The sequence below is a fragment of the Nicotiana sylvestris genome, chromosome 2, assembly GCF_000393655.2.
Source record: "Nicotiana sylvestris chromosome 2, ASM39365v2, whole genome shotgun sequence".
NCBI lineage: Eukaryota > Viridiplantae > Streptophyta > Magnoliopsida > Solanales > Solanaceae > Nicotiana > Nicotiana sylvestris.
This window is the reverse complement of record NC_091058.1, coordinates 128,275,789-128,294,738: the sequence shown is the minus strand read 5'-3', so window position 1 is coordinate 128,294,738 and position 18,950 is coordinate 128,275,789. Positions and strand designations below refer to the sequence as shown.

Here is an 18,950-nt window from a genome sequence, read left to right as displayed (position 1 = left end):
ATTATTGAAAAACTTAAATTGAGTATTCTTTCAATTGAATAGTACTTTTAAATTTTAAATTTGTTAGCAGCAATCCATATGGAGTATATAAAAGTTAATTAAAGGGAATAGACAATGTCAAAAGTGGAAGGTGGTGTTAGAATAGCCCATTGGAATAGTGGCCCCTGGTTTTTCATTTCCATTCACCTCTACTAATTATGGAGCTTTTCTTTCAGCCACATCCCAATCCACTACTCCTCCATTTATATACCCCTCCCCTCTCCCACCATTTTTTTAACTCATCTACTATCATTCACATCACAGTATAGTAGGGGATGCAAAATTTCACTTCTCTGTTTTTTTACCACTCAACAACTCCAACATGTAATATATACTACGTATATACTGCTTATATAAAACAGTAAAATTTTGTTGCTCTTCTTTACATGAGTAACGTAACGCCTTTATTGGATATATATACCCCAGATCGTAATTCGTCTTGAATATATATTTGAATTTGATTAATACTTGGGTGAATGGGGACTGAGAAAAATATAAGCGATATGAAAGATAAGGAGTACAATAAGTCGAAGAAGAGGCGTCGGAGACGGAGGCGGAGGGACGTGTCAAGGGTTCAGAAACTCTATGAAACTTGCAAACAAATTTTTGCTAATTGCGGACCCGGCGTTGTGCCGTCCCCGGAAAATGTTGAACGTGTCAAGGCAGTTTTGGGTATGTTGTTATTCTAGTTGCTTTTACTACATCTTTTCTTGTTTTATGCATTCATTGTTTTGGTTAGATTCCTGAGATTTTAATGTTATACTACTATTGGTATTTTGGGGGAACTAATTGTTAATTTATATAAAATGATGCCATAACAATTCTCTAAGTGTACTTGTTTTAAGGTACAACCGTACAAGGTGCAACTTTTGAAAACGGGGCACTTAATCTGGCATTGATAAAATTGATCATGCATTGCCATTTTGAATTCGTTCATTTTAAAGTAAATAATGAAACTCGTAACTATTTCAGTGTTGCACTATCACTATACTATATATTTATTATTTAATGCTTACCGTGATAGCTTTTATCTTATTAAATCTTATTAAAGAGTTTAAATTTAGCAAAAAGAGTTACATTAATGATGAGTTTGTTAGTATATTTTATCACTTTTAGCACGACAGGATCCAGTTGTCTTGTCATTTTTCTTGCTTTTCCTCTCCCATTACGAAAATGCCTTATAGATTTTGGATAAAGCTGCTTCCTTTACTGTTCTTTAAAGCTAAATTTGTCTGCAATTTTGGTGTAAGAAATATTTATCTTGTTGGTTAAAAAAGGAGCAACCTTTTCTGGAATTGGGACCCAAATAACTGCGGCTTTGTTCCTTTCTTTCTTTCAAACTTTTTCCTTTTTGCTTTGCTTATGAATGTCCAGGATTTGAGGATGACACTGTGTAACAATTGCTCCATTTTCCTTTGTACAGATAACATGACTGAAGCAGATGTTGGCTTGATGCCGAATATGCCCTATTTCAAATCTACACTATCTGATGGACCTCCTAAAATAATGTACCTGCATCTCCATGAATGTGACAAATTCTCTGTATGTAGCCAAGGTCGAGTTTTCATAAGTTTACTATTTCACTCAAAAGATTTAACATATATATACACACTTGAATTTTACACTACTATTGTTGTCTAATCAGCTGTTTGCTTCATTTTTTTTAGGTCACTAACCTTACTTATTATTAACCGTTGTTTATAGTTATCTTTTCCGGTGACCTTTGTTTATGGTTATCTTTAATTTAGGTGACCTAATAGGTTAAAATTCTTCTATATTGTCAGTATATAAAAGTTAAATGCAACTTTTTAATGAAAAGAATTTTATCTTTCACTTCTCCCTCTTCATTGAATTCATAGTTTGTTTCTTTTTTGGTAGATCGGTATCTTTTGCTTGCCACCATCAGCAGTCATTCCTCTTCATAACCATCCTGGAATGACAGTTTTCAGCAAGCTTCTCTTTGGTAAAATGCACATCAAATCTTATGATTGGGTGGATAATCTCCTTCCCCATCAATCTACTCCAAGTGCCAATATATCTGACAGTAAGTTCGATTGAGATTGCTTATCTTGTTAATTTAATCTTTGAAAATGGCAAGTTGCGTGGATTCCTTTGCTTTCCCTTAAAAAGTTAGTCCATCCGTTTAAAAAATATTGGTCTAGTTTGACTTGACACAAACTTTAATAAAAAAGGGAAACTTTTGAGATATATGATCTTAAATAACACATAACATTTGTGTCGTTGTAAAACTTTTGAAATTTGTAGTGTTAAACCTGTCATAACATTTGTGTGGCTGTGAGCGCTTCCTATTAATGAAATATTGAAAGGTGCAAATCTTTTTTATACGAAATAATAAAGAAATAGTGTCAATATTTTTTAAACGGAGGGAGCAATATAAATTCAGATTTGAGAGTGAAAGTAGTTATGAATGCAACTATATATTAATATGATTATCTTACGCCGCACATTTAGAAAATACAGTAGTAGAAATCTTGACTCCCAAATCCATTATTGAGATAACTCGAGTTGGGATACTATAACAAGACCTTTCTAGTTCACTCAGAAAACATGGTTGTCCGCTGATGAACTCACTCTCCTTGCCTTAGAATTTAAAGGAGAGTATGAAAAAAAAAAAATCCCATAAAGAAAATCTTTGGCTGGATAGTGACATGTACGAGTTGTCTTCCAGCACATATGAATTCAAGATTTAGAGTTGTGGGTTCAATCTTGTATGTATACGTTTTAAACTTTTTCCGCATAGGATATCTAGCTCAAGCTGAATGATTCTGTTGAACACACAGAATTTGCCCCTCTATCCTCCTCCTGTACGAAGTCTTACGTGTGAGCACCTAATTTTTGACAATATTTAATTTTTTGTCACTTCTTCTATGTAAATATTTTAGGGGTTTTAACCTACTATTTTTAGCTTTGTTACACTTTTTATTATAGGGTAGAAATACAAAATTTTAAAAGGTGAATTATTACTATTACTATTATTTTATTTTTAAAATAATAATAAAAAATCCATTTTTTTTAATTTTCGGGTGAGATATAAAAAATAAGAAAAAGGGAAGTATAGAATAAACAAAATAAAAGTAAAAGTGGGTGGAATTCTCTTTTAAAAAGCAAAAGAAAGTTGATTGTTTTTTTAAGAAAAGTAAAATAAGTGGAATCCTCTTTTAAAAGTAAAAAAAAAAAGTGAGATTTTAAATAAGATAAAAGTAATTAAAGTTTGGAATTTAAAAAATAAAAGTAAATAAAGGTGAGATTTTTTTTATAAAAAATAAAAGCAAATTGTAAGTGGGATTTCTTTTAATTAAAAAATAAAAAAATATTTTTAAAAAATAAAAAAAATCTGAAAAATTTTGAAAATTTTGCTATAAATAGAAGAGAAAATCTGATAAGAAAAGAGAGAAAGGAGAGAAAAGAGAGGGGAGAATTGAGAGAAACAAATTTTTTCTTCTCCTATGCTACGACTCTTCCTCTTTCTTTTGAAAATTTCCAGCAATTCAACACCTCAAAACCCAACAAAAATACTTCAAAACATCCCCTTTTACACGCCAAAGAGTGGTGTTAACAGTCGAGGTCGAGGATTCCGTTGGAGCTCTGTTCACCGGCTTTGATGATCATCTTTGCTTATGCTTGTTCGGCGTTCGTCTGAGTTATTGTACATATTCTTGGAGACTCTTTTAATTGGAAATCTTGCATTAAAAGGTTTATTCTTCCCTCTCTTTTTTTATCTTATTTTATGTGATTTTATTTATTTATCTTTAAACTTTATAAATAATAATGTAAATCAATCCTTAAATGTTATATGTTTAATCATGTTTCTGAAAATATAGTATTTAAACTTGCTAAAAGTTTGGAAGATTTGGACACTAATAAGTTTAGGCTTCAATTGTTGGGATGTAGGGTATTGGTATATGATAATTTATTTATTTAAATATCTAAAATCATACACTTTTTCCAAAAACAATTCCATAACTTTCGGCCTTACAATAATCTTAAATTAGTTTAGGAAAATACTTCAAGTGCGCTAGTTTATTTAGGTGCGCTTTAAATAATTAAATATCATGGCTATGTGTATGGTCTCCGTGGCATAATTGTGATATGTAACAAAATAAGTATTAGAACGCGTAACTTATTTCAAGATAACTTTTTTTCATAATTTTAATCAAGCAATAAAGCGGACATAGGTAAAAGATGAGAACCAATAAAACACAAGTTATTCAAAAAATAGTATAAGCTAAATATAGCCAATAAAGCGACCGTGCTAGAACTACGGGATTCGGGGAATGTCTTACACCTTCTCCCCGGTCAACAGAATTCTTTACCCGGACTTTGTTTTCGCAGATCAATAATAAAAGAGTCAAACTTTCCTTTGAATAGGGATCAAATAAAAGGTGACTTGGAACACCCAAAAATCAATTCCAAGTGGCGACTCTGAATAACAAAATAATCCCTATTTCAAATTTGTCACTTTAATTGGAAAAAACTCTTTAACCCACAATCCATAACACACATTATCTTTTGGAGGGGTAGAAAAGGGGTATGACATTAAGTATAACAAGAATCACTCTTTATCAGATGATACAAGGGATTGGACTGGACTACGTCTTGCAAAATTGAAAAAGAATTCCGAGTTTACAGCTCCTTGCAAAACATCAATCCTCTATCCAGCTGATGGAGGAAATATGCACTGCTTCACAGCAAGGACAGCTTGCGCGGTGCTGGACGTGCTTGGGCCACCTTATTGCGATCCTGAAGGTCGTCATTGTCAATACTACTATGACTTCCCATTTCCCAATTTCTCAGGTATAACGCACCGTACATTTATTGAAAAAAAATCGAGTTCAGTTGATTCCTTGGAAGGTTATTGCTTTTTTTTTTTTTTGATTGATTATTCGACATTTGAAATCTATTGGTCCTAACTAATTTAGATTTGCGGCGTAGAATAGGGGATTTTATTACTCTTTATCAAAGATGATTTCATTTTTAGAGATACCTATGGTTATATAATGGCAAAAAACCCTTCATCATTCCACCTGACCCTTATGCTTATTATTTTCTTTCTAAGTATTCTCAAAAGTGGTACTTTGATTTGATTCTTAAAGATATACTCCTATTTGATTCTTAAAGATATACTCCTATGACATACATAAACTATATTTCAAGAAATTGTTGGCAGTGAGCAAACAGTTTCCTAAACAAGTAGACGATAAAATACTGCCAACTTGGCCAGCTGACAGAATGATTATTATATTCTGTATTCCTTTTTCTCCAAAGTTTACCCATAATGTTAATTGATTTGATTGATTGTACTTGAAATGACATTCTAAATACGGAAATATTTGTGCCTCCGACATTATCCATCCACATGGGAGTCCTAATACTAGGTTTCTTGTTTTTCTGTCTAATTTATTTTTCGTCGTTGATATGTTGAAAGTACACAGTAGATGGCTTGTCAGTGCCCGAGGAACAGCAAAATAAATATGCGTGGCTCAAAGAGGGGGAGAAACCTGAGGACTTCACTGTAGATGGAGCATTGTACAGTGGACCAGATATTATAGTAAACTGAAAGAATTCCTTGAAATTCACAATTGAAGCAGAAAGAAAACTTTTCTCCGCCCCCACCCTCTCTTTCCTTTTTACTTTTGAGTCCCTTTTTTAACTCTATTCAGATTTCAATGGTGAATAGTCAAAAGGGACAAAACTAGGAGGGAGGGTTTTTTCTCTTTGTTCCTGCTATAGTTCATGTACATATATAGTCAGATCATAACAAGAAAGGATAGATGCGCCGAAAAGTAACATTTTTCCTTTCGTTTTGCAAGTCTTAAGAAAGTAGGTAGATCTGTACACTAAGTTTCAGTTATGCATAAGTCTGCATAAGGATCAGATTACATTAGGTCTAATGTATGCACTTATGTAGCTTTATGTTGTGTTGTATTTGTATGCGCTGTGTAGCTTTACATTGCATTTTTACTTAACACTGTTTTACGGCTTAAATTCACGACTTTTTGGTCACATGATGACAAGATCTCGCGTTGTGACAAAGTTCTCTTTTCGTTTTTCAAATTATTAATCTCATTTTGTTTTATTTGGATTATTATAAGCTTTACCCACCTTAAAACTAGGCAGCAGATTTAGGTGTACTGTTTAAGATGATTGTAAAGGTCATTAGATATATAATTGACAAAATCTATATATTAATATAAAGGAGCGCATTGAGGAAGGTGATGTGTTTCTCTTATAGAGTCGGGTTCCTATTTATTTTTTTTCTTAATTTTTTGCCTTCTTTGACTTATGTATTTATTTATATTACAGATTAAAAAATTATTCTAAATGCATCAAAGGGGAGATGTTAAACCGGCTAAGACGTTAAGTCTTAGGAATTCTTAAAAAAATTTAACCGTCTATATACATTAAAAGAGGAGGCGTTAATAAACGACCGTTTTATGAAAAAAAAAAAGAAGTTCAGTTTCTGCTTACTTGGTTCTAAGAATGTGTAGTTACACAAAATATATAGACCCAATTTTGTAACCATGAAAGAGAATGGATACGTAGCAGCTTGACTGCTTCTAACTGATGTTCGAGTAGTTTTTTTGGTTTTGTGCTTTTTTCCTTTTTGGGTCTCATTATTCTGTGAGTATTTTCTTTTCACATGATATCGGTATTTTGTTTTCTTCTCCAGGTACTGGGTTTGGCTTCTACCAAATATGCATTTATATGTTATTCTTTGGTGATCTATCTACGTACTTCATAGTCAATAACAGACTGCATATATCCACATAAATTCTAATATTCTTGTATTACCTTTGTTGTGGAAAAAATATATTCTTATGATTTATATCCCATGGAACTGAAAAAAAAGGTTAAAACAACATTCCATCAAAACAATAAAAGAAAATGCATGATGTGCACTTCGTAAGTTTGGTAGTAAAAAGGTTATGATTTATACATTTCATAAACAACTTTTAGTACATCTTATTTGAAAATTATGTCGAAATGCGTAGATAAAATATTATTGTTAGGATTTGCTTCTTTTATGAGATTTACAGGGTCCTTACATATTTTGCAGAAAGAAAGAAAACAAAATAGAAAATGAAAGAGAAAAAAGAAAGCAGAAGTTAGAGAAAAGGTAAGACGTAAGATGGAAGATGCCAATTGATTACGTCATTAACGGGTTTTTTGGTGTCTGAAGTCAAAACTTTATTTCCCTATTTTCGTCTTCTTTCAATTTTATTTCTTTCTTCTCTTTTTAACAAGTATACTCACGACCCAATTTAGGATCATGACCGGCACTTAGGAGTAAGTGCCCTTAATTAAGACTCATCGGTATTCTTTAGAAAATCGGACAGAGTTTCCCATATTTTTGGACTATCCCAAAAATAAACTTGTCTTAGAAATCAACAACCAACATCATAATATCATACCAAACAATTGGCAACCAATCAATCAACCAAAACTAGTCTCCACCATTACTAATCAACCCACTAACAACCAGAAATAATAATTTATCTCCAACTTTGATAATAAAGAACGATACTCAACATAAGACTAATAGCAAAATAATACTCATGACACTAAAAGAATGACTATGGAGCGACTCTAAGAATTCAAAGAAAAGACCATAACAATTGATAAAAATCTCCGGCCACGCGAACAAGTGCGAGGCTCACCAAGAATTCTCAACCTGTGCGCTCTAATTAACGAAATCCTCACCTGCGTCAACTGCTGTCTTTGTAAAAAAAATTAGCAGGGAATGAGTCGCTAGCTCAGTGAGTAATAACACTTAACTACAACCGTTTTATTTGGGGCCAGAAATATGCTAGTATCTCAAAGAGAAAATAACATAAAATGCCCTTTCAGAAATAATAAAAAATTTCAGTCTCATCCAGCTTTTCTTGTAGTAAAATATAATTAACAATTCAGTAATAAGCTCGGTAACCACTGTATAATATCATTATTCACATTTTGGGAGGTTTCAATGAACGGATAATGTAATCGGTGTAACTGTGAACTTCTTCGCAAGAAGTCAAATATAATGGTAGTCCCTCGAGCGTCCCTACTCGAGGAAAATCGGTAACGGCATGCTAGTTCTGTCTTCCCACTAGCAAGGGCTATAACGGTAATCAATAATTACAAGGTGCACCAGGTCTAACGAACCCGTCGTTAGCTACGAGATCCCTCAATGTCTACTCCCATTTATACTTGTCTCTGTAATCTGTATATACTCGTAGAAACTATTTTAAAATAATATAGGGCATTTCGGTTCTTATCAAATCATATAATTTTCTTTTGATAACAGTAAATTCAAGTAACGGTAAAACAGATCTAGTGACAAGGAAAATATTTAAAATCACGGTATTCATATCAAATAACTATTTCGGTATGATATCGAGTAAGAGACTTGTCCCACATGCAACTTAAAATAATCGGTAAGATTACTACTCACAGTACTCATGCCGAAATTCCAAATGTTTCACCTCGAGCAATTCGTACAACCTCCTCCAATTCAATCTATAATTACATAATATCGGTCTCATGTTAATTTCTATGTTTAGGTTAATTCATAGCTAATTTAGAATACCCAACCCTCGAGGTTCCATATTTGACTCTTAATTCGCCGAATTATATTTACCCACATATGAGTAATTATTAATATATCAACTCCAACCTATTCATATAATTTACCCAGTTAATTTATGGAAAAGTTTCATGAAATTCTCCCAATTTCCTTAACTATATCTTTCAAATTTTTAATCCAACTTCAAAATTATATCTACTCAACAATACAAAGATTATGTATATAAAATTCCATAGTCTTAAAAGAGGAAGAAATACTATAACTACCTGGAGTGTATTGCTGAAACTTAAGGAATTGTATGCCAAAGATGAAACACGGTCTTCAGCGCTAGAGAAACAGCCGAAGTTTCTTCCTTTTATTTTTCTGTTCGATGGTAGGTCTAAGGGTTTTATTTTCTTTAAAACCATCTTTAGCTTCTGTCCGTCCCTTTCTTTCCCTTTTCTTTTAGTGGCTTTGCCCTTCTTTTAGTTAGAGTAGGTTTCTTCCTCTTTCTTTATTTTTTCAATTAATTAGTTGTTATTATTATTATTATTTGCTAATAACCAATACACCCTTACTAAAAATAAGGGTATTACATCCTCCCTACCTTATGAAATTTTGTCCCCGAATTTAACTTAAGTACATACATGTAGACTGAAATAAATGGTAATACTTCGCTTGCATATATTTTGCTAGTTCCCAAGTAGCTTCTTCGACTGTATGATTTCGCCATAAGACTTTTACGAACTCAATTTCTTTTGACCGTAGCTTTCTTACTTGCCTATCAACAATAGCCATCTGTTCCTCCTCGTAAGACAACTTCTCATCAAGCGGTATACTAGATGCTTCAATCACCTGAGATGAGTCTGATATATATTTTCTTAGCATTGAGACATGAAACACTGGATGAATAAAGGACAACTCAGGAGGAAGTGCCAAACGATAAGCCACCGCTCCCACTCGGTCTAGTATCTCATACAGTCCTATAAACCTGGGGCTCAACTTGCCTTTTTTCCCAAGCCGCATCACACCTTTCATAGGGGAGACTCGTAGGAACACGTTGTCCCCAATTGTGAACACTAAATATCTTCTTCTCTCATAAGACTTTTGTCAACTTTGAGCTGCAAGCAATCTCTTTCTGATCAACTGGACCTTGTCCATAGCTTCTTGTACGAGGTCGGGTCCCAATAAGTTAGTCTCTCCAGCTTCAAACCATCCGATAGGAGAACGACATCTTCTACCACACAATGCTTTGTACGGTGCCGTTTGAATACTGGATTGGAAGCTATTGTTGTAAGCAAATTCAGCTAAAGGTAGATAAACATCCCAACTACCTCCAAACTCAAGAATGCAAGCTCTCAACATATCCTTCAAGATCTGTATAGTACGTTCAGACTGCCCGTCTATCTGTGGATGAAATGCAGTACTAAGATCTACTTGTATACCCAATGCTTCTTGAAAATATTTCCAAAAGCGTGAGGTAAATTCTGATCCTCTATCAGAGATGATGGATATTGGAACTCTGTGAAGTCGGACAATTTCGTTCATAAATACCTGTGCATACCTGACTCCACCATATGTAGTATTCACCGGCAAAAAGTGTACTGATTTCGTCAGTCGATCTACAATTACCCATACCAAGTCATAACCTCTAAGGGTTCGTGGTAGCCTGGTGACAAAATCCATAGTAATTCTTTCCCATTTCCACTCTGGAATCTCAATTTGTTGTAGTAGTCCTGTGGGTCGCTGATGCTTAACCTTGACCTGCTGACAAGTCAAACAACTAGAAACAAAGTTAGCAACATCTTTCTTAATACCTTCCCACCAATAAAATTGCTTCAGGTCATGGTACATTTTTGTGGATCCAGGATGTATAATGTATTTAGAGTTGTGGGATTCTTCAAGAATAGCATGTCTCGACCCATCTACGTCTGCTACACAAAGCTTGTCACCCATTTGAAGAACACCATCACTTTCAACAGTCATATCCTTGCTTTTACCAGCTAAGACCTCATCTCTGTATTTACATAATCGTTCATCCTCATATTGGGTGGCTTTAATGTGCTCAAGTAATGAAGACTTAGCCTGAGCACAAGCCAACAATGCCTCTGAATTTCCGACACTAAATCTGATACTTGTATTTTCTAGTCTCTGAATATCTTTGGCCAAAAGCTCTTTGCAGGGGCTATATGTGCCAAACTCCCCATAAATTTTCTACTCAATGCATCAGGCACCACATTGGCTTTTCCAGGATGATACAAAATAGAACAATTATAGTTTTTGAGTAGTTCCATCCAACGACGCTACCGAAGATTTAGATCTCTCTGCTGAAAGATATACTTCAGACTTTTGTGGTCAGTATAAATCTTACAAGTTTCGCTGTGTAGATAATGTCTCCAAATTTTTAGAGCAAATACCACTGCAACCATCTCCAAATCATGTGTTTGATAGTTTTGCTCGTGATTTCTCAATTGTCTCGAAACATAAGCAATAACACGACCATTTTGCATGAGAGCACATCCTAATCCCACCCTCGAGGTGTCACAGAATACTATAAATCCTCCAGAACCTGATGGTAAGGCTAATATTGGTGCAGTTGTCAAACATGTTTTAAGTTTTTGAAAGCTCTGCTCACATTCCTCCATTCACTGAAACTTTGCATTTTTCTATGTTAGCTTGGTCAGCGCCGCTGCCATTCTGGAGAAATCCTGCATAAAATGCCTATAATAGCCTGCTAAGCCTAAAAAACTGCGAATCTCTGTAGGAGAAGTAGGTCCGGGCCATTTCTGCACAGCTTCAGTCTTCTTAGGATCTACCATAATTCCATCTTTGGATACAACATGACCCAAAAATGCTACCGAGTCTAGACAGAATTCACACTTTGAGAACTTAGCATAAAGAGAATGTTCTCGCAATGTCTGCAACACAGTCCTGAGATGATCCTCGTGTTCTCCATGGCTACGAGAATATATCAGGATACCATCAATAAATGCTATTACAAATCTATCTAGAAACGGCTTGAACACCCTATTCATTAAATCCATGAATGCCGCTAGAGCATTAGTCATTCTGAAAGGCATCACGAGAAACTCATATTGCCCGTATTGAGTTCTGAAAGCAGTCTTAGAAATATCTTCATCTTTGATTCTAAGTTGATAATAACCAGAATGGAGGTCAATCTTTGAAAAGTGGGCAGCACCTTGTAACTGATCAAACATGTCATCTATACGAGGCAAAGGATATTTATTGCATATTGTTATTTTGTTCAACTCCCGGTAGTCAATGCACATTCTCAGGGATCCGTCTTTCTTCTTTACGAATAGTACTGGTGCACCCCATGGTGATACACTAGGTCTAATAAAACCCTTATCTAACAAATCCTGTAACTATTCCTTTAGCTCCCTCAACTCTGCTGGTGCCATTCGATATGGGGGTATCGATATGGGTTGCGTGTGAGGTAGCAAATCAATACCAAAGTTTATTTCTCGTACTGGAGGCAATCCTGGTAAATCCTCAGGAAATACATCAGAAAATTCTCTCACTACTGGTACATTTGCTATACTAACTATTTCCTTTCTTGTGTCATTTACAATGTCTAAGAGACCCAAGCAATCTTTCTTCAAAAGTCGTTGAGCTTTCATAAAAGATACAACTTTGCAAATCTCTGGAATCTGACTCCCTCTTCGAATAAAACTAGGTTCATTTGGTATCTCAAACTTAACTATCTTTGCATGACAATCGACTATAGCATAACAAGAAGATAACCAATCCATTCCCATCAACATGTCAAAGTCAATCATGTCAAGTACAATAAGGTCAGCTAGAGTATCTCTACCCTCAACCCGAATCTGACAAGCACGATACATGTATTCAACTAAAAAAGACTCTCCAACAGGAGTAGCAACTAAAAAAGGATCATTCAACAGCTTAGGTTGTCTTCTAAACCCCAAAGCAAAGTACGAGGACACATAGGAGTGAGTAGATCCCGAATCAATCAACGCAAGTGCATCAAATGAACAGACAGAAAGAATACCTGTAACCACAACATTCGAGGCCTGAGCATCCTATCTAGTAAATGCAAAAACTCTCGACTGACCTCTACCAGTATTCCCTTGTCCTTGATTCACAGTAGCACGGTCTCCAGCACCTCGACCTCTATTTCCTGTACTTGTAGCACCTGAAGTATTACGAGTAGTCTGAGTCAGTGCAGCTGACTGAATAGAAGCCTGGTTGAAATTTTTTGAAGGCTAAGGGCAATCCCTCAAGTGATGTCCCAACTGGCCACACCGAAAGCACTCTCCAGTTAGAACATGACATTGGCCCAAATGTGATCTACCACAGGTCTGGCAGACTGGAGTAGTGGCATATATCTGCCCAAAATTACGATGTCCAGAAGATGATGGTCCCCTATTACCTTGTCAGTAATGTGGTCTGTATGTGGGCTGTGAAGACATATGTGTCCCTTTTTGAAAACCCTGCTGTTGTTGTTATTGTTGTTGTCCCTGATTTCTTGCTCTTCTATCACTAAAACCACCACTGAAAGCCCCTACTGTCTTGGCATTCTTACGTAAATCACTAGCTGCACGCTCCTCATGTCCCTTGTTTTCAGTCTTTCTAGCAAGGTCGACTACATCAGAGTAAGATAAAGTCTTCATCTGTGGGGCTACTGCAGTGTATAGACGGCCAACCAATCCATCAACAAACCTCTGAACTCGAGCTTCTTCGGTAGGCACTAAGTGAGGAGCATATATAGCCAGCTTACAGAACTTAGTGTTATATGTTGACACATCCATATCTGGGGTCTGAACCAATTTCTCAAAGTCTCTAGCATATTGTTGCATCAGACTGTCTGAAAGAAAATGATTCTTGAACAACTTAGTGAAGTCGTCCCATGTCAGTGGTGGTGCTCATGCTGGCCTTCCTAGCAATACCGTTTTATACCATATGTTGTCCATATCCTCTAGTTTGTATGCTGCGAGCTCCACGACTCTCTCACTAGAATATCTAAGAGCACGTAATGCCTTAAGTGTCCCATCCAAGAAACTTTGAGGATCTGCTAAATTATCAGAACCTGTGAATTTTGGTGATTTCAATTTCAGAAACTCTTGTAGGGATACTTCCTTATTCCCGAAAGTCCGAGTCTATGTAGGTGCTTGTGTCTGTAAAGTAGCCTGAGGAGCTGAACTTCCCCCCTGAGTAGGCACCAATGCCTCTAAAACATTTAATAACCTTGCCACTGTATCTGCAGGTAAGGCAACAGTAGGTACAACAGTTGGCACTGGTGGTGGAGCATTCTGAACTCCCTGCTCTTGCACTTGATCTGGCATAACAGCTTAGGTTTGACCTATGTTCCCAACTTGAGGTTGAGGAGCAGTCCATCTTCTAGTTTAATGAACCCCAACTTGACCGCCACCCCGGGTAGCACCACGTCCAGCAGATGAGGGTGTGCATGTCCTAGCCATCTGCGAAAGAAATATTCCAAAGTCAATCTCAAGTTATCTCAACGCACGATCAAAGAATGAAAGAAGGGAAAACATTCCTAGATGTTCAGTAGCCTCAAGATCATAAGTATGGGCGCCTACATACTCACGAACAAGACTCTACTAAACATTGCTCCATGCCTCGGGACTTAAAGCCTAAGCTTTGATACCAACTTTATCACGACCCAATTTAGGATCACGACCGACACCTAGGAGCAAGTGCCCCAAAGTAAGCCCAACGGTATTTTTCAAAAAATCGGACAGAGTTTCCCCTGTTTTTGGACTATCCCAAAAATAAACCTATCTTAGAAATCAACAACCAACATACTAATATTATACCAAACAATTGACAACCAATCAATCAACCAAAACGAGTCTCCACCATTACTAATTAACCCACTAACAACCATAAATACTAATTTATCTCCAACCTTGATAATAAAGAACGATACTCAACATAAGACTAATATCAAAATAATACGCATGACACTAAAAGAATGACTATGGAGCAACACTAAGAATTCAAAAAAAAGAGCATAACAATTGATAAAAATCTCCGCCCACGCGAACAAGTGCGAGGATCACCAAGAATTCTCAACCTGTGCGCTCTAATTAACGAAATCCTCGCCTGCATCAACTGCTGTCTCTGTAAAAACAAATTAGCGGGGAATGAGTCGCTAGCTCAGTGAATAATAACACTTAACCACAACTGTTTTTATTTGTGGACAAGTCAGAAACATGCTAGTATCTCAAAGAGAAAATAACATAAAAATACCCTTTCAGAAATAATAAAAAATTTTCAATCTCATCCTGCTTTTCTTATAGTAAAATATAATTAACAATTCAGTAGTAAGCTCGGTAACCACTGTATAATATCAGTATTCACATTTTGGGAGGTCTTAATGAACGGATTATGTAATCGGTGTAACTGTGGACTTCTTCGCAAGAAGTCAAATATAATAGTAGTCCCCACTCGAGGGAAATCGGTAACGGTATGCTAGTTCTACCTTCCCACTAGCGAGGGCTATAACGGTAATCAATATTTACAAGGTGCACCAGGTCTAACGAACCCGCCGTTAGCTACAAGATCCTTCAATGTCTACTCCCATTTATACTTGTCTCTGTAATTCGTATATACTCGTAGAAACTATTTTAAAATAATATAGGACATTTCGGTTCTTATCAAATCATATAATTTCCTTTTGATAACAGTAAATTCAAGTAACGGTAAAACAGATCTAGTGACAACGAAAATATTTAAAATCACGGTATTCATCTCAAATAACTATTTCGGTATGATATCGAGTAAGAGATTTGTCCCAAATGCAACTTAAAATAATCGGTAACATATTCATATTAAAAATCATGTGTAAATCATGCAAGTTATGAAAACACAAATTGCGGTAAGATTACTACTCACAATACTCGTGCCGAAATTCCAAATGCTTCACCTCAAGAAATTTGTACAACTTCCTCCAATTCAATCTATAATGACATAATATTGGTCTCATGTTAATTTCTATGTTTACGTTAATTCATAGCTAATTTAGAATACCCAACCCTCGAGGTTCCATATTTGACTCTTAATTCGCCGAGTTATATTTACCCACATATGAGTAATTACTAATCTATCAACTCCAACCTATTCATATAATTTACCCAGTTAATTCATGAAAAAGTCTCATGAATTTCTCCCAATTTCCTTAACTATATCTTTCAAATTTTTAATCCAACTTCAAAATTATATCTACTCAGCCCTACAAAGATTATGTATATAAAATTCCATAGTTTTAAAAAAGGAAGAAATACTGTAATTACCTGGAGTGTATTACTGAAACTTAAAGAATTGTATGCCAAAGATTAGATGAAACACGGTCTTCAGCGCTAGAAAAACAACTGAAGCTTCTTCCTTTTGTTTTTCTGTTCGATGGTAGGTCTAAGGGTTTTATTTTCTTTAAAACCCTCTTTAGCTTTTGTCCGTCCCTTTCTTTCCCTTTTCTTTTAGTGGCTTTGTCCTTCTTTTAGTTAGAGTAGGTTTCTTCCTCTTTCTTTATTTTTTCAATTAATTAGTTATTATTATTATTATTATTATTATTATTATTATTATTATTATTATTATTATTATTTGCTAATGACCAATAAGCCCTTACTAAAAAATATAGGGTATTACATATACAGAGAATTTTTGCTTAATATTCGATTGCCATTCTCTTGCTGATTGATCTAATATTTATATGTTCATCACTAGGGGTGTTTATAAAAATTCGAAAACCCGAACCAAACCAAACCGACCAAAAAAACCGATACTTTTTGGTTTGGTTTAGTTTTGATTTTGAAATTTAAAAACCGATCAAATTTGTTTTGGTTTTGGTTTTAATAAAAAAAATCGAACCAAACCGAATATAGGAGTAGCTATTTTAAATTTATTATTACACCTATATATATATGTATACTTTTATACAAATTTTTAAAATTTTTATAGTAAATGTTAATCGTTTGCACTGTTAGTACATGTCTTTACTTTTACATTCTAGTTTGATTGGTAGTTTTCTTTTGTTAAGTTAGGAATCTATTTCATGTTAAAAATAATATATTTTTAATTGAGTCCTTAAATTATTCATTACTATTTGATTCAATTATCATCAATATATCTTGGTAAATAATAGATTTCTCAAAGGGCAATTGATTTTATAGTATTACGTTGAAAATGTGGTCGCCGAAATATGTGTTTGGTAGTGTATGTCTTATATTAAGAAAAAATCGACAAATAACCGAAAAAATCGAAAAAACGACATAAACCGAATCAAGAAAAAATCGACTTAATTGGTTTGGTTTGGTTCTAATATTTGAAAAACTGACTTACTTGGTTTGGTTTCTTTTTAGAGAAACATCGATCCAAACCGAACCATGAACACTTCTATTCATCACTTGTAATTAATACGGAGTATAACATTCTTGAAATAATACTAGGGAAAAAAATTATTTTATTACCTTTTTGATTTTACTCTATTATTAATTTTATTATAAGTTAGACATTAACTTATTTTGATTTATTATGCTTCTAAAAACAAAGTACGTTGAAGGTAGATATAAACTCTGGTGATCGTTAAGCAAGGTGGCTAACCTCACCGGCCACGATGACTCACCGTAATCACCCTACACTCCCTACACAACCACCTCTTCCAATTGATAATAGAAATAGATTAATTATTCCAGAAAGTGGTATTCCCCGGAAATTAGCCCCAATGCAACTGTTACATTGGATGCCAGGCATGGGGAGTGCCCCTACTGTCATGCAAGCCCCGCCAGAAACAGAGAAGGATGAATCGCAAGTAATGGAACCAGGATTGCTGATAGTGGCGCAGAAATTAACCTACTCTGATGGGTCTCAAAGTACAAAGCAGACCATGGCAGAGGTAGTCAAAGGCAACAGAGATCAAACACAAGGCATGCAACTGAAGTTCTACCCTCCGGTAGTAAAAGGATGGATTGAAAATTGCCAAGTTAAACCCAAAGGAGTTAGAACAGCAATGCCAGCGATGGAAAAGAGCTTTGATTGGATACGTTCTAGGGGGAATACGTCGTTCAAGGAGATGCTCAAATTCGTCTATGGCGTATGGAATCTAGTCACGACACAAACAGTACTTCTGCATGATGACGGGTATTTCATTTTCAGATTTGAATCTGTAGAGGACAAAAACTTAATTACGCAAAATGACCCTTATACCTTTAATAGCAGACCTATGGTATAAAAGTATTGGGATCCGGATTTTCAGATTCAGAATGAATCTATGAGGATAGTTCATGTATGGGTCAATTTACCTGGGCTACTTGTTCAATGTTGGGCTGAGGAAAACTAAGGTAGGATTACTGGTCTGTTAGGTAAACCTATCTGCAATGATAAACTTACAGCAGAATGTGAAATTTAATATTCTAGAATACTTGTTGAAATGGATATCACACAGCCATTACTAGATGAAATTCTCATAGAAAAGCCAGATTGGAGGAGCTGGATGTAGAGAGTAGATTTTGAATGGAATCCAAAATTTTGTTTGGATTGCAACAAATTTGGTCATGGTACTGGTAAGTGCCAACAAGCAACACAGTAGGACGAGGAACCAAAACAACATAAAAGATGAAGAAAGAAGAGAACAAAAATGGAATGGAAACCTAAAGCAACAGATGAAGGAAACAATAGCACTACGATTCTGCATTAGGAGGAACCTACACAACAGGAGACGATAGTAGAGATACATGTGACTAATAGAGGCAAACATGCAGTGGTTACTCAAGGATCAACTGGCAAAACAGAGCATAGGGAGATTAATTATGAGGAACTATGTGACGACCCGGCCGGTCGTCTTAAGAAGTAACGCCCCGATCCCCTATTAACTACTTTTCCCAAGTTTATTTCTACTAATGTGATTTTTCGGTATGTTCGGTTTTGAGTTTTGGGGAGTTTTGGGATACTTAGTCCCTAAATGAGAGCTTAAGTGTTGGAAAGTTGATCGTAGTCGGAATAATATGAAGATGGCATCGGAATGAAAATCTGATGGTTCCGTCAGCTCTGTTGAGTGATTTTAGGGTTAGGAGCATGTTTGGACTGTGTTTTGGAGGCCCGTAGCTAATTTAGGCTTGAAATGTCGAAGGTTGAATTTTTGAAGTTTCCGGTTCGATAGCGAGATTTTTATCCAAGGGTCGGAATGGAATTCCGAGAGTTGTAGTAGTTCTGTTGTGTCATTTGGGATGTGTGTGTGAAATTTCAGGTTATTCGGATGAGGTTTGATAGAATTTTGTATTGAAAGCGTATTTTGAGAAATTTTGAGTTCTTAGGCTTAAACCCATGGTTAATTCGAGGTTTCGAT

The 18,950-nt window shown here is 35.3% G+C and overlaps 2 protein-coding genes across 4 annotated transcripts; one reads left to right on the top strand and one right to left on the bottom strand.

Moving 5' to 3' along the window:
• The first annotated feature begins 232 nt into the window (after window positions 1–232).
• On the top strand, window positions 233–6,008 carry LOC104245190 (plant cysteine oxidase 2). Of its 3 annotated transcripts, none has more exons than XM_009800755.2 (5): window positions 233–711; window positions 1,463–1,581; window positions 1,918–2,083; window positions 4,627–4,854; window positions 5,496–6,008. In XM_009800755.2, exons 1-5 carry the CDS (start codon window positions 516–518, stop codon window positions 5,615–5,617), a joined length of 831 nt encoding a protein of 276 aa, XP_009799057.1. In that variant the 5' UTR covers window positions 233–515; the 3' UTR covers window positions 5,618–6,008. The 3 variants fall into 3 exon arrangements, with proteins under 3 accessions (XP_009799057.1, XP_009799056.1, XP_009799058.1); XM_009800754.2 differs by having other exon boundaries at window positions 5,493–6,008; XM_009800756.2 differs by having other exon boundaries at window positions 5,486–6,008.
• Window positions 6,009–11,991: 5,983 nt separating this feature from the next.
• On the bottom strand, window positions 11,992–12,971 carry LOC138885564 (uncharacterized). The gene is made up of 3 exons (XM_070166524.1): window positions 12,942–12,971; window positions 12,702–12,831; window positions 11,992–12,638 (listed from the first exon to the last, which is right to left on the bottom strand). Exons 1-3 carry the CDS (start codon window positions 12,969–12,971, stop codon window positions 11,992–11,994), a joined length of 807 nt encoding a protein of 268 aa, XP_070022625.1.
• Between the last annotated feature and the right edge of the window lie 5,979 nt (window positions 12,972–18,950).

Excerpts from the sequence above, each read along its gene's own strand:
- LOC104245190 (XM_009800754.2), top strand. The coding sequence starts at position 516 with ATGGGGACTGAGAAAAATATAAGCGATATGAAAGATAAGGAGTACAAT. Across the intron at positions 2,084-4,626 it reads AAGTGCCAATATATCTGACA|ATGATACAAGGGATTGGACT; the intron begins GTAAGTTCGATT and ends ACTCTTTATCAG. Across the intron at positions 4,855-5,492 it reads CCCATTTCCCAATTTCTCAG|TAGATGGCTTGTCAGTGCCC; the intron begins GTATAACGCACC and ends GAAAGTACACAG.
- LOC138885564 (XM_070166524.1), bottom strand. The coding sequence starts at position 12,971 with ATGCCACTACTCCAGTCTGCCAGACCTGTG. Across the intron at positions 12,832-12,941 it reads TCCAGTCTGCCAGACCTGTG|GCTTCTATTCAGTCAGCTGC; the intron begins GTAGATCACATT and ends AATTTCAACCAG. Across the intron at positions 12,639-12,701 it reads ACAAGGGAATACTGGTAGAG|GTATTCTTTCTGTCTGTTCA; the intron begins GTCAGTCGAGAG and ends TTGTGGTTACAG.